The sequence below is a fragment of the Myotis yumanensis genome, unplaced genomic scaffold, assembly GCF_028538775.1.
Source record: "Myotis yumanensis isolate MYYU_CA2020_CCGP unplaced genomic scaffold, mMyoYum1.0.hap1 SCAF_8, whole genome shotgun sequence".
NCBI classification, from domain to species: domain Eukaryota; kingdom Metazoa; phylum Chordata; class Mammalia; order Chiroptera; family Vespertilionidae; genus Myotis; species Myotis yumanensis.
Genome location: NW_027223759.1, coordinates 17,310,822 through 17,326,928, shown reverse-complemented (window position 1 = coordinate 17,326,928; position 16,107 = coordinate 17,310,822). Strand labels below are relative to the sequence as shown.

Here is a 16,107-nt window from a genome sequence, read left to right as displayed (position 1 = left end):
TTGGGAGGGTGGGAATGGGAGTAGAGAGAAAAGGCAGGTGATCATATCCTTTGGACTACCTCCACTGCAGAGGCTATCGGATGCACAGAACCAGTTTTTAAACTGATTTCTGAGTGTGGAGCATGATGGGGACCAAAGTGTGGAGGCTTTATGCCTGAAGCAACGTTTTATTTTTTATTTATAGGTATGGTCTTATTTCTAAGTATGGTCTTTAGATGAGCCCCGTGGGGCAATGGGGGAAAAGAGGAGAAAATCTATAATAATAAAAGCATAATAGGCTAATTAGACCAGATGTCCTTCCTTCTGGAGAAAGCCAAGGCAAGTGGGGGCAGAGGCAGAGGTGGCCAGGGTGGCGAGGGTCAAGGCCCTTGCACGAATTTCGTGAATCAGGATATATATATATATATATATATATATATATATATATATATATATATATATATATATATATATATATAGTGCACATCCCTCCAGTGTCCTGGCACTCGGTGGCCCCGCTGTCCTGGGGCCTCTCTTGCATTCAGTCCCTGGCCTCTGGTGAGCCCTTTAAATCCAGGTTCCTCTACCCACCAGACCAAGCTCCTCCGCCCTGACAGGTGTTTTCCCAACTCCTAAGGCCCAGGATTTTTGGGGAGCGGCTGAGCCAATAAGATTTCCCTTTGGGGGAGAGGGCGGGAGAAAAGGCGTGGCTGCGGGGCAGAGCGGGGCGGGGCTAGCGCGGCTCGGGCCAGCCGGCTCCTGTGTGGAGGGTTTTATCCGCCGCCCCCCTCCACCTTTTTTTTCTCCCCCCTCTCCGGGAGTCTTATTAATTTCTCCGCGGGGCTGCAGCTGGAGACAGCGAAGCGTTGGAAATTATGCTTGGAGCTTTCATTACCGCAGCCGCCGGACAGGAGTGAGGAACGCCGACAGGGAAAAGGACTGGCTACGGGGAGAAGGAGCCAGAAGCTTCCCCCTCCCCACTTTCTTCCCAATTTGGACTGGAGGTGCTGGGAAACTAAAAGGAGAGCCGATCAGAGCCGGCCTGGGGCGAGAGGCCGGAAACCTACCGCCTCTTTGCAAGCAACTTTTTTTTGGGAAACCTTCCCCCCACCCCCCGCCCCCCTTCCTTTTTATTGTCGCCCGACCAGCGAGAAAGTGAGGCGGGGAGGAGAGAGCGGGCGATCGCGCGGGGACATCGCTGCAGTCCGGCCAGGAGCTCCACGCTCAAACGCGAGCGCCTCTCCCCCGCGCGCACTCGCCCCCTCCCGGCCCGGGCCGGCCCCACGGCCGCGGACTCCCTCGCCCGCCGCGCTCGGAGCCGGTGCACCGCGCGCCCCCACGCGCGCCTGGCTGACGGGTCTCCTCCGGTGCCCGAGAGGGGCGATGCCATTTGGACATGTAACTGTCAGCACGGGATCTGAGACTTGCACACAATGAAGCTGGCGGCGGGACTGTGCGTCTGGGTGAGCCTTCTAGTGGCGGCGGGGACCGTCCAGCGCAGCGCTTCGCAGTCAGGTGGGTGGTGACTCCTTCTCGCGCTCCAGGGATTGAACCTGCCGCGGCCGGCGCGGCTGCTGGGGTGGCTCTCTCTCCCCCCCTTCGCTCAACCTGCCACCCTCTGGCTCTCCGGAGAGGAGGGACCTCTCCACCGGGTCCTCTTCTTCGCCTCTCATTCCGTCCCCAAACTTACCATCTGTGTGTGCATGCGTTTTATTTCTCGTGGAAAAAAGAAAAAAAAACACTGTGCACCCCTATCTCCTCTTCCGCTCTCCTTAACCCCCTGGTCGTCTTTCTCGCACGTTTTCTGGGAGCTGAGAGGGATCCCTCGGGTCGCGCCTGGTGTGCGGGACATGGGCGCCGCAAGCCCCGAGTGAGAAGGGACCCTGAGGGCAGAAGCGGGGGAGAAGCGCGCACCGCCCGGGCCGCGGGAGGGTGCGGGTCCCGAGCGGTGCCGGCCGGCCCCTTCCGTGCGGGAGGGCGGCGGGGAGTGCAGCTTGGAGGACGGGCTCTGCACCTGTGCGTGCTGCCCGCGGCCACTGCGCCTCCGGCCGCTGGAGCCCGGCTGGGTCAGACCCCACCTGAGCCCAAGGCTGGGCAGCTGCGGGCGGGCGGGCGCGCCCTGGCCCGGGGGCCCGGAACTCCCGGCTTCCTGGCCCGGCGTCCTGGAGCTCTCTCCCGACTGACCTGAAGGGAGCTTGCCTGCCTGCCTGACATCTTAAAAAAAATAGAACAAAAAAAAAAAGGTTGACATACTGGTGCCCGGACAGCCGGCCTTCCCGCTGGGTTTGGCTCCAGGAAGAGTTCCTCCTGAAGTTAAACTTGCTGTTGGCCGGAGTCCCTCCAACTTCTCTGTTTACAGCCCAGCGCGGCTACCGATCCGACTCCCGGTGCGGACTGATTGAAGCCGAGGCGGGCGCGTCCGTGCGGGGTGCGCGGCCACCGTGGGCCGGACAGCCCCAGCCCCCGCTCCCTGGACGGGCGGAGGCGACCTGACCTCGAGAGGCAGCGCCGTGGGGCTGGCGCGCCGCGGCCCGCGGGGCTCCTGGCAGCACCTGCAGCGCCAGGGACTCAAAGTTTCTGACCCGGGAGTTTCCTGGGGCTGAAAGTGGGACAGAAAAGGACTGAAGAGAGTCGGTGTCCGACGAGGCCAAGGGGGCGCCCTTTAGGAGAGCCGGAGAGATTTCCGGAACCATCCGGGCTGCTCAACCGAGCGTGGGAGGCAGCCACGGGAGATAAAGCCCCCGGGAGTGGCGGTGGGGAGAGCTTTAGGCCGGGGGAGGGTGTCCTTCTGACCTCACCGAGAAATCAGCGCGCCGTCGTGTTCCCGCTCCGCCCCACCCCCGCCGCTGCCTCCCCCTCCTTGCTCTCCCCAGTAAGTAACAAGTTACAATCCCCGAGCCTTTCAAAATGACCTTCGAATGGCACACTGCGCGCCGTTTGCGCCGGTCCCAGTGCCTCTGACATTCTTCATGCATACCAGGTCCCGCGCTCAGCCACCTCCGGGATCGCACCAGCACGGACTCGAGATTCCAAGCGGCCTCTTAGCTACATCCCTTTTTATCTCCCTCTCCCTCCGAGCCCCTTCATATCTCCCCTCAATGGGTTGATTATGCACATTGACCCATTCAATAGCAGTGGCGACCGACGTGCAGACTTAGCCGAGAGGAATTTGCGGGAGGCGACCTACTGGGGGCTCTGTCTGGTTCAGCTTCAGCCGCTGGGGGACCCGGCTCCGAGTCCGCAGCAATTCGGTCTTAACTGTGTGGCTTGGGGTTGAGCTATGCCGAAAAGCCCTTTTCAGAATTTCTGCAAGGAATGTAATCCAAATTAGTTCTGCAGCTGGTCTCCTCTCCCCCCCCCCCCCCCCCCGCGAATTGTCAGACCCACAAGTGAGCCCATTTAGAGCGCGAGGATTAGCGTGCCATTGTTGTTCCGTGTGTGACTCTGTACTTGAAATTCTGGGGACACAAAGGCGAGCCTCACTTGTTCCAAACACAAAGTGATCCAGATGAAAGAGCCGCACAAAGAAAAGCTGTCGGGTGCACCCCCTGGTATAATTGCAACACGCAGGCTCAGGTGATCCACTGGAAACTGTCAATGCCCCCGGGGACTTGTGTTTCTCAGCCGACCCCACCCTCACCCTGCCGCACCTGGCAGGGAGAGTTCAGCTGGTTTGAATGTGGTGCTTGTAGAGAACCAAGTTACTGTCTGGGATGTGAGTGCAGGTCGGTGTGCTTGTGGCTGTCAGTGTGCGGCGGCTGCGTGTCCCCCAGTAAATACATATTGCATCTCCCCTCTCGTGGTTAGCAGTCAGTCGCAGTTTGGAGGAGTTTGTTTTGGTCCAGATGAGAAATTAAGTGCGGATAAGTAAACTAAGCTGCCAGAGGGCGACAAGATGTTGAGTGAATTGCTTTTAGATGAAACAAATTAAGGGAACGAGGAAGACAATCTGCTTCTCGCATTATTAGACACACTTGGAGTTCAGGGGAAAGCGGCATATTTTTGAAATGCTAATTTCTTAAGGAGCAGAAGGAATGCACCTTATTTACTGCTCTATGCGGATAGAATAAAAATATGGGGGGGGGGGAGAAGATTCTCTTGTATGGATTTAAGATATTTCTTCAAATAATTGTAACTGATGAGGACCTTTGCTTCTTTGCTTGGAAAAAATATCAGCCTTAGAGAAGGCGATTGTTTTTTCCAGTGACTTATTTTATCGAGAAATATTATAGTCAAGGGCCCTTTCTACAGATAGTATAAAGCCTTCATCACTAAAAGGAATAATTCCCAAATTTCTGTCTTCCTGAAAGATAATCATTATTACCTTTGTATTGAAATGAACTATGTGGTAGTATTGAAGTGATAGCCTTACATACCTTAACAGATAAGTGACTAACCAGTCCAGTTCTTATTTCTTATTTGCAAGTATCTTAGTCCTGCTTTTCATTCTACAAAAGAACATACATTTTCCTACATATTTAAGATATGTCTCCAATATTAGGGGCTGTTTTTGCAGTTAGAAGAAAAAGGTTACTAAAACAGTTAAAAGATGAAAATGATATTTAAAAAAACACACATCAATACTTTTTCCTACATGTGTTTGCTGTGAGCACACCCATGGGTTCACGGTTCCTTTTTTTTCTTCTTTTAATTTTGAACTTACATATGTAAAGGGGGTCTTTTAGAAGGTATTATTTATTTCTTCAGAAAGCTTCTTAATACATTTATGCTTATTAATATAACTGCTCATCACTTGAAAACACTCTAATATGGACTGTTGTGATAAAACTTGAAAGATTTTTGGTTGTGTCATGATTCTTGTTTTCTGATTTTCTTCTCAAATGAAACTGCTTTTATTTATTTTAATCATGCATGCATCAAAAGTCAGTTTTTCTGAAAATCAAGGCACTTACTGCTGTATATATATTTTTCATTTAGTCACTGGAAATGTGTCTTAATTAAGAAATTACATTAGAATATTTCCCAGGGCATGGGTTTCATGGAAGAGTTGCATTTTTTTATATACTAATGTGAACACAGTAAGTTTGCACTGGCAGAATTTTAGAGTTTGCATTCATTTGAGGGAAAATCATATTTCCTCCTTAAAGTGGATTCAAATATTTAATATTCATGAGCTTTCATCCCTTTGGTTCTTAAATAGAAGTACTATTTATCATCTGTCTTATGCATTCATCTTTTCCATAACTATGGATTCTTTTTTTATATCTTATTGTTTATTGAGTTTACACATGTGAATATATATTTTCCCTCCACCACTAAGCATTTTCTTGTGTGTGTGTGTGTGTGTGTGTGTGTGTGTTTACCAGCAACCTGCCACTCAGCCTCTGCAGGAGTCCTCTGAGCCAGTTTTCATTCTTTCTTTCTGATAAATCTGATATGGCTGGTTGGCTGGACGATCGCAAGCCATTCCATTGCTCAGATTTATTCCTGAAAGAAAATAAAAAGGCATCGATCCAAGATCACTAGCACATCTTAAAAGTCCTAACTCCAAGGCCAAATATTTCTACAGAGAAGTCCCCTTTTCTCTCCCTCTTTCTCTTCCTGACCAAGGAAGGAAGGTAGACCACTGCCATTGAACAAAAAAGCTAGGGATGCAAGCATTTGGGGATGTTTTTGAATATTCTCTGTAACTTGGTGATTAGAGTCCTCTTAAGATTAATGACTATGTAAGGTGTACTTTTAGAAAATAAATTGAATTAGGGTGCCTTATACTTTGCGATGCTTTAAAGCTGTGTCACTTTTACATTATTTCAAACAAATTATTAAGAAAATTTAACATGTATTAAAAATAGCAGCAAGTTTTTGCTTTATTTTACAGTGTTCTGCTGCTGTTGGATATTCATGTGTAATTTTTAAGTGCCTAAAACATCATACGACAAATTTCATCCTTTTTGAGAAATACAGTTTTGTAGAAATGTTAATGCCTACATTGAAATTAGCTTATACATGTTTCAGCCTACAGCTATTCTATAGAAATTAATTATCAATTATATCCTATTGTTATCTTTTAAAATGATCTACTGAATCTGTTGTGCAGGCTAGAAATTAATCAAATTATAAACTTTTCTCCAGGTTACATCATTTTAGAAATTATCTACTATGTTACATTTGAGCGTTTGGAAACAAATTGCATCTTTTCTCTAATACTCATTTTCTAAATTATTATAATTATTGGGCAGTTGGAATAAACCCTTACATTTCCTGCTTTCCAATACAGTTATTGATTGGGGATTACAGATTATAAAGACAAATGATTTCTTAATTTGTCTGTTTTTTTTTTTCCAATGAAAAGATCCTAAATCAATGTTTCCTGAAGCTGTCACTCTTCTGCATAATTTGAAGATTTTAAGTAATTTTGTGGGTGTGACACAGGACATAAGCAAGTGGTTTAGATAAGGATTTCTACATTGGGGACAGTTCCTCTATTTCTTCTTAATACCTTGAGCAACTCCATATATTTGTCACTTGGCCTGTGTGCTGGGGGGTGGGGGGATGTGTAGGGGAACATGTACTCTATTTCTCCACTGAATAGCAGTTTTTTGAAAAATGTGACATTGAGGTACATTCCAGTAACAAGTTAATTGACATATTTAAAACATGTACACATATGCTAATAAACATAATGTAAAGTTTCTAGCAGACCATCTTTGTTACAAGTGCACCTGTCTTAGACAAATAAAGAGGTTATTAAAATATTTGTCTTTGAGGCCATTTCCCCAAAATACTACTTTTCAGAATTGCTCTATGGTCTCATCAGATTTCATTGTATATGACTTTTTTTTTCTCTCCCAGAGTTGTTGATCATTCGGACATGGTTATTAAAGAAATTGACCTATTTTTCAATGCTTTGATCAAAGCTTTAAAGCTACTTCCTTGTTTTTATATTTGACACCTAGATAGTGCTTTCTACTTGTACTAATTTTTCAGGAGGGAAGAGAACTGCCTCACATTTATGACACAGAGGTAAAATATATGAATATTTTGATGCCTAATTCTAAACTGCCTTTTTGAACATATAGTAATTGTTTTATGATTGTTTTCATGTTGAATGTGATTATTCTGCAAGCATGTTGCTTTGCACAACTCCAGAGGGCAGCAGCCACATAGGGTTTAATGGATACATACATGCCTGAGCTGTGGGCAGGGCAGTAGCAGCCCTGCTGTTGTGTGAAGCTACAGAATAAAGCACCAGAATAAAAGCTAGGAGAACTGAATTCTGGTCATACAGCCATTTTCTATGTGATCTTGGGGTGAGACTCCTTGCTCTGTGCCTCAATTTCTTCATCTCCATTAGTGCAACTAAAAGTGATACCTACACAATTAACATGATTTTAAAAAAATGAGTTCATTAGAAAAACGATGTTTAGACTTTTACAAAAAAAGAAATCCATTGCATTTCAGTTATTTTTACAAGCGGGTCGCTCTTTTTTAAGTGAATTCACCTGTGTAGCCCGGGCATCTAAAACAGGTAAAGGGGGAAAAGAGAGCTGAGTTTGTTACAGCTGCAGCAAGAAGCCAGCTCTGTGGCCCTGGCTGTAGCGCTCCCCCAATGTTCGTCCACTCTTTTCTCTAGTCTCCTGTGCTGGCTTCATAGAAATCTAGCTCTATTTAGGAATCACATATCTAGTCCTCTCATTTTTTGTAAAAAATCTTTATTGTTGAAAAGTATTATATATGTGTCCTCCTCCCTCCATTGTCCCCTTCTAGCCCATCTCCACCCCCTGCCCCAGGCCTTCACCACCCTATTGTCTGTGTCCATGGTTTATGCATAAATGCATACAAGTTCTTTGGTTGAGCCTTCCCACCCACCCACCCACCTTCCCCTGCCTGCCTTCTGTCCTCACATTTTTAACTGAGGAAACTGAGAGCACAAGGAAGTTAGGTGACATAACGTAGTTGGCATATCCTGATACCATTATCATTTTCTTGAACATACATAGAAGCACTTGAGAAGTTGCAGACCCTTAAAAAATAAATACAAGGCTGTATTGCTTTATAAGAGAATTGTAAAATTGAAATGAAAACACATGGATTGGAACCATGGGCCTAATGACACAAAGTTCCTTTGAAATGGGAGACTGTGGGATCATCAACATCTGTAACTTATATTGAGGAGATAATCATTGATTGTATTGATAATTTATAGCACATGGAGATTAAAAAAAATAAAGCACATTTGTTAAGACGGTTTGTAAGAGGATCAGTTTACTTGGCAGGGTTTTTTCTGAACATAGCGTTTGGACCCTAAGGTCAGATAAGAGTTGCCTACACTAGTGTGTGTGTCTAACAGCACCTTCAAGAGTTTCTTTTATGTGAAACTTATAATGATGACCAGTAAGTACAGAATGGTTATTTCTTCCTTCTTTATTAAGTGGTATGGATGCATAAACAAAATGGATTATGAAGGATGAACAGTGGGCTTCTCAGCACCAACTAGTTGATGGGACCCTTAATCAGCAAATCCATGGGAATACTTCAGATTTGTCCACATCCATCCTCAGATCCCGGTTATGTATCTTTTACACTGTCTTTGTTGGGTCTCCTTTCCTTTTTCTTCAGGCACTTGCTAGTATCACAGTTGTGTTCTTTGCAGAAGTGCATAAGCTAAGTTTTAACTACTAAGACTTTATACATTTATTTCAATTACACATTTGCCTCTCTCTAGTTGGCTTCTGCAAATGCTGCCTCCAGGCTTAGCGAATTTGCAATGTTGTTGACTTATAACTCTCTCTGGTTGTCGCTGACTTTCTTCAAGCACCAGACCTTTTCCAGTGATGGTCAGCATTCACGTGGGTCATAGTGACAGAAAGGAGGGTTGGTACTTGTTTTGGCAGGGATGATCACTTCCTGTTAGGAATTTGAGATGAGAATGGGGCCCTGTAAAACATTAACATAGATACTATGTGACTTACTGTACAACATCATTCAACCTCTTCCTTGAGAGATAGAGGTAGGTCAGTATCATTGTTTATCACGTTATTTCCAATATTGTAGGTATTACTGAAGCATACTAAACATCAATAAGAATATGTAAGATTCAGTGTCTGAATCTAGAGAATTAAAGTAATAGAAATCAAGGCTGTATGAATGTATATATTTCCTTTGTAACATAGTCTAAAGGTGTTACAGAGAAGAAAATGAATGGTGTGATAAACATTAGTTTGTTTTCCAAAAAGATCAGACTTGTAAATACTCACTTTCACTTACCACATCTTTACTAATCTTCTGACTTTTACTTAAGTCTGGTGCCATATGCATCTGGCATAGGTGGACATCCAGGTTTTAAGCCTTAAGGATACAAGTGGGGATTCTAAACCTGCCTTCAAAAGAGGCATATGCTGTTTTTCTGAGGATACCTCATGCCTGGTTAAGACTGAAAAGAAAATGGCCCTGGATTCTCTGGTTTCTTGGACTGTGTCTAGCATGGCTGTGGCTTTAGTAATAAGTTGTGCAAAGCTGTATTTCAGGATGGCCCCCTCCACTAGCAGGGCGGTGTGCAATTGAGGTCATGGATGGCAGTGAACACTTTGCTTTATGTGAACTCTCCTTTTACTGAAATTATTTTTGTCATCATTTTCTATTCTTCCCTGTATGTTTAGGCAATGTGAATTTGTTTCTATAGGGACATATGAAAACCAAACAGAAAAAAAAAAACAAACACAAACAAACAGAATAGTATTTCTTTTAGACGTGTATTTTCATTTTTAGAGTTTCCTTTGTCTGATAATTTTGTCTAGAATTAGAGCAGTTAAACAAATATTTGTTTTTTCAAAGGACATTTGATTGCATGGCTTATTAAAATCCATCCCTAACATTTTTATTGACCTCCTTCAGTCCTCAAAAAACTCAGAGCAGTTTTATGGCAAGATCCTTTTTCCTGGTTCCCTTGCTCATTGACCTCTTGCCTCTAAGTCTTCCCTCTTGTCACTGCCAAGATGACCATTTTGAATTTAATACTTTTTATCATCCCAGTTTCTACTTAGAAGCCTTCAAATGGATTCCCCTTGTAAAATTCAAAGCCTCTTAAAATTGTCTTTAGTTTCCCTTTTAATCTAGTCTTATGAGTTTCTTACCAGGTATTCCAAGAACTGGGCTTATGTAGTCAGTATTCCATGATGGTACCTTGCTTGTTTTTTTGTTTTTTATTTTGCCTTTGCTGACACCTTTCCCTGGAATTTATGGGTCGCCTGGTGCCTCTTTCTGTCCCAATTGTTCAGTCTTTTCAGCTGGACATCAAGTCACACCTCATCGTTACATCTTCATTCACTGATGACCCTAGACTACGAATAATCCTTGTCTATACCACTTGTCTGGAATTTAATCCCAAACTATATTATTCTTTTAACTTTTTTAAAGCAAGAGTTTTTATTCCCTGCAAAGATGAATGTGGTACCACATACATAGTAAGCTCTTTAAAAATATTTTAAATGAAAGAATAACATGCATTTACCAAAACAATTTTAAGCTCATTCACAGATGGTTATTATTTGTAATTAAACCATATAGTGCACAAAGTAAGCTGTTCTAAAAACATAATTATAGAATTCTTAATAATAGATATTAGACATGTTTACTCTGGGAATTTCTTTAGTTGCTTTCTCGAGCTTCCTAGGGTATTACTTTCAATGGAATGTTTCCAAGAGTTTATAATTTGTCCCCATTCCCATTTTTAGAGTCTGCTCATAATATGGTATAAAGTATTTCTGTTGGTTTTATTTTTGGTGAGTTAAATATTTGTGAATATTATTCTTAAACATGTGTTTTGTAGTCCATTATTTTTATGTGGCCCTTAAATTGTGATTACTTACCTCCTATTTAAGAATTTAAAAAAAATTAAGTTTATTTGGTAACATCAGTTCATGACATCATATACACTTCAGATGTGCGTTTTTATAACACATCTCCTATATATTTCTTTATGTGCTCACCATCCAATAAGTGTAAGCAGTAAGCATTTACTAACCCATCATTGTATTTCAGGACCATGTTAGGAAGTGAGGAGGACATATAAGAAACTCAAGATGCCAACTTTTCCTTTCTTTTAAAGATGGTTAGACAAGGCCAATAAAGCACAATACAAAAATATGTCACTAAGTGATTTTCCAACTCTTGGGAGGAATATTTGCCTCAAGAGAAATGCTAATAGCATTTTATGGAAAAAAAAGGGTTCCAACAGAATGTGGCATTTTCTATTCCTAGAGGTATGTGATAATACAGCTTTCTTATAACTGAGACCTCTCAGTGTCTTAACATAGACAACTAGTCCTGTGCCTACTGTTTCAAAAGGATCCTGTAAAGGAAGCCCTTGCAACATAACTGAGCTGAGATGAGACTGGGATTCTCTTGGCTGCGTTTTTATGTGATTCATGCTAACGATGAATTTAGTTTTTATAGAGTCAACTTCTACCAGTGAAAATGCTCTTCCAGGCATTTCTTCTCAGGTTACTAGATTCTGAGAAACAATCTTTCTAGATCACCATGGTGCCCTACTTGTGTCTTTATTTACAATGGCCTGAGAGTTAATATAGCTTTCAAACTCCCATAATAGTCTGCAGAGCAATCTATTAATTATAGATCTGGGCAATGGGGCCATTCAGACCTCTGCCTGAAATTCCTTTAGAACATTCCTGATTGTTTTTTGTTTAAGAACACACCTGAGAAGAACATTTGAGTCAGCGATTCTTGTTCCTTCTTTGTGTAGAGATATAAAGAAGTAGTACAGAAGGGTGAAGCTGGCCTGGTGCCCCAGTCTGGTCCAAGCTGCATGTCTGCCTGTCCTGAGAGCCAGCTGGCTCTGCCTCTGCTTCTCAGCTGCTCTGACACCTCTCCCAGGACAGAGCCACTGAGGCCTCTAAGAGGTGTGGCTCCTCCACTCTACCTGCCCCACTGTGTGAGAAAGGGATGCTTAGCACACCCAGATCCTTCTGCCTGCAGGTCAACAGCTCTTTTTGCTTTTCCTATAGCCAAAGGACCCTGTCCAATATTTCTATCCTTTAAGGAGTCTTCCTTTGGGTTACTATGTATTTCTCCTCCATTATATCCCCCAGAGTTCTTTCTTTGTGCTGTACTAGTATATGTTAAGGAAACCATCATATAAGCCTTGTCTTTGTGAAGAACTTCAAAGTAGAGACATATCCAGGTTTTTGAGACATGTGTTTATACAGTTTGGGAAACCCCTTTAGAAGCCATACAGAAATGGAAATGCAAATGAAGTACAGAGCCTCGGGAGGCCCCTACTTGAGAAAGGGGCTGTAAAGCTGGTCTTAAAAAAACATCATCTAAAATCTGCCTCTGTTTGAAAATTATACATTTTAGGAAATAATATTATCCTCTTCTGTGAATTTCGGGTATAATTATATAATTTTACTTATTTTTTTTCTACTGGATGTAGTTAAGCCCACTATTCATATAGAACAATGCATTGTTTTGACGGGAAAAACACACAAAACTTTTCACATGTAGTAAAATCACACTGTTAAGGACTCCAGTATATTTTTGTATAAAATAATGTACTGTATAGATAGAATGTTAAGAATATTTTCTCTCTAAATATAAATGTGCCTAATACAGGTGTGTGTGTATATATATATATATATATATATATATATATATACATATATATATATTAATTTTTTTTTCTTGACATCATATTTTAAAAATGGGTCATGTGCTGTCTCTTACGCAGTTGTATAGTTTATAATGATTGGATGTGATTTAAAAGATCTTGCCCGTTTGGGTATATAAAAGCTATATTCCTAAGGCTCTACCTCTTGAAATACAGCACTTTTAATTTTTAATCATTTATTATTTAGCACAGATAAAAATCTACCTTTGACTTTTATCCTTTGGCTAACTTAAACTTGACCATTTTAACTACAATAAACATTACCAGTTGTGAATAAAACAATGCATTTAAATTAGTGTCAGTACTCAGCTCCAATATTCATATTTTAATTAATATATTGGTACATTTAAGTAATAATAAAAGAAGGAGTATTACAAGTCACAATTTTACTATGTAAAAAATATCAACTAAACACTTAATAATATTTCCCAGTTGTTTTAACTTCATATTTAGCAGCCCCATTGTCTCTGGTGATATATCGATACCTCTAAAAGTGTACTTGGAATTTATAGAAACTCAAGTGATTGGTATTCAGATATAATTCTTTAGTGGCCGTTTTCTTTTAAGTACAGGATGAAATTTGAAAGTATAAAAAGCTTTGAGATAAATTGAAATAGACAAAACATTTTATGCAACTGTTGGTGAAAGGGACATTCATTATTTTTTCTGTACTTACTATATTGCTTGTGGCCCGAATTAGCTCACCATGAGCCAGAGAAAGAGATAAGACAAATAGAATGGCACGCAGCTAATTTTGTTGAGCAAATTTAGATCTGATACATGCGATTTCACTCCGACAAACTGACTCAGTCACTCTTTGAAAGGTGCCGATGAAGTTGGTCTCCCACAGTTTAACAGCTTTCACTCAATATTTATAGGCTATACAAAAATAAATTTCTCTAAGTACCATATTTATCACTGCAGGATGAGCACTGTGAAGCTAGATTTATTAATTTGAAAAAAGGAAAAACAAAAACATTTCAATGATTCCAGGCCTGCAGAAAATAAAATATGTCAAAACTTTCAAAATATCTCTCTTTCATGGACATAGACAGTGGGTTTTGGGTATTGAGGATTTTGATTACTTGTAAGTGAATCAGAAGTCCCACTATTTTATGAAAATTTTGTGATTTGAATCTTTTATATAGTTAGACTTATATTCTGAAACTAGTCATTCATTGGATGTAGAAATCAACAGGATGGGATCAGCTGTAATTATCAGGAAGTGATTGTAAAGCAAAACAAAACATGTACTACCCAGTCCTTAGTTGTTGTAAAAAAGTGCCATCATCCAAAAGAAATTTTAGAGACATTTCTAAAAGAGGCTAACTTGTGTGAAGACATGGTCACATTTGATGGAAATGCGATACTAGAAAAAGCCAGGAATTTGTACAAGAATATCCACATTTAGGAATTCCTGAAGGTATTTTGTAGCATAATGATTTGTAAGGCATCTGAAAAGTTATAATATTATTCATATATCTGCTAGAGCTCAAGACTACATTCCCCATAATCAAGCTCACTATAGAGAATAATACTCATATTCATGCATTGTTCATCTCATCACATTTCCAGTGGTTATTTCAAGGTTAATTTTTTTCAGACAGCTTCTCTCTTGATTAAAGTTCATAGTAATTGTATATGTGCTGATATAGCACATGAAGGTTTTAAACTAACGACATCTTTGATTTTATACCGAGTCAAGATCAAATGCTTTGCAGTGCTTCCTACTCAAATACGTGGGGAAAAACAAAACTTCAATGTTTATTTTTTATCTCTATTAAGAATGTGGAGACTTTTGTTTGGCATTTTAAAAATCCTATAAACCCTTTTGTAAAGGTATGAGCAACAAAGTATATTCTTTTACCAGGACAAATATTCAAGTCCTATGTTTCTTGCTATGTTACTGATTGTTAAAATATTGAAATACATTCTCATCTGATTGGCTTTCCAAGATCCCTCCCTGGCTCTGCCTCCTCAGACTTTTGCCGATCAAACAACTGAAGAATTAATACCGGGCATAATAATGGACCTTCGGATCGCTGCTTAGGCACATGCTGTGATCCATTCTGATGTGTCTTTGCCATTATAGTCACTAAAGACTTTGTTACTCTTACACATAACAAGGATTTTGGTGGATTTTAAGGTAATAGGAATAGGAATAGTATTATACTAACTTGGCCACAATGAAGAATTAGTTACTTTGAAGGAGGCATGTTTCTAAATTGTATATTACAGCATAAGTGCTTTTTTATTTAACTTGAGGTGTGAAAAGAAATGGCTTGAAAATGATAGATAGAACGCCTGGTCCACAGATTGAATTGGCCTAGGTTAACAGTGGTCGGCAAACTCATTAGTCAACAGAGCCAAATATCAACAGTACAACGATTGAAATTTCTTTTGAGAGCCAAATTTTTTAAACTTAAACTATATAGGTAGGTACATTGTTATTAATTTAATTAGGGTACTTCTAAGGTTTAGGAAGAGTCACACTCAAGGGCCCAAAGAGCCGCATGTAGCTCGCGAGCCGCAGTTTGCCGCCCATGGGCCTAGGAGAAAAATCACATGAGGGACGCAGGCCAAAGGACTTCAATGAGGCAGATGGGATGAATTCTCCTGCAAGTGGGTGTGGATACTGGTGGGTCATATGTCTACTAATTGGTCTGCTGAAGGATCAGAATTTGAATTTGCGATTGCCATAATATGTGAGTAATAACCATGCTGCATGCTTATATTATTAATCAGAATGAACAGTTATCTGGCAAGGAGTCAGCTGTCTTGTGTGTGTATTAAGTCACTTAAGACAGGGGACTATCCCTGGAGGGCACCACACGTACCCTTTCCATTTATGGTGTATAAAGAGAAGAAAACAATCCCATTAAAAGCTTTTTTCTACACACTTAAAATGCAATATTGTGATGGAAATTGAGTTAACATCAGCTTAATCATGATCCTCTTACTTAAATTTGTGATTATTTATTATTATTATTGTTATTATTATTATTATTATTGCAAACAAACTGTATTATATCAGAGGAATGGAGTACCACTTCATTTGAAGAATGATTAAGGAGAAGTAGATGCCAAGCATGAAAAAGAGGAGGCTTGGGAAGGGGACATGATAGCTATCTTCAAAAGTTGAAGGGTTGTTACATACAAGAGGGATTAGCACTGTTCTGTGTAGCCTTGGAGAACAGAAACATTAACAGCTGTTTGAAATTGTAAGGCATCAGATTTCGGCTGAACACCATCCAGGAGTTTCTCACAGTCAGAGCTTTCCAAAGTTGGCCTGGTCTGTCTTGGGAGGTGGTGAGTTCCTTCGTGTGAAGGGTGGTAGGCTCTGATCTCACCTCTTCTGTGATGATAAGGAATGAATGAGGCAGCTGAGGGACAACTGGCCAGTGACGTTGAGGATGGGGATTGGGTTCGTGACTTCCGAGGGCGCTTCCCACCCTGAGAGCCTGTCACAAGCACACCATTCC

At 41.4% G+C, this 16,107-nt stretch overlaps 1 protein-coding gene across 4 annotated transcripts in view; it reads left to right on the top strand.

The window, feature by feature from the left end:
• Positions 1-1,339: 1,339 nt before the first annotated feature.
• The window catches only part of ERBB4 (erb-b2 receptor tyrosine kinase 4), a 901,667-nt gene continuing 886,899 nt past the window's right edge, over positions 1,340-16,107 (top strand). For all 4 annotated transcript variants that reach the window (XM_070422057.1, XM_070422055.1, XM_070422058.1 and 1 more), the window contains exon 1: positions 1,340-1,494. In XM_070422057.1, the coding sequence (XP_070278158.1) occupies positions 1,413-1,494 (82 nt within the window). In that variant the 5' untranslated portion in view covers positions 1,340-1,412. The remainder of the gene's footprint in view (positions 1,495-16,107) is intronic.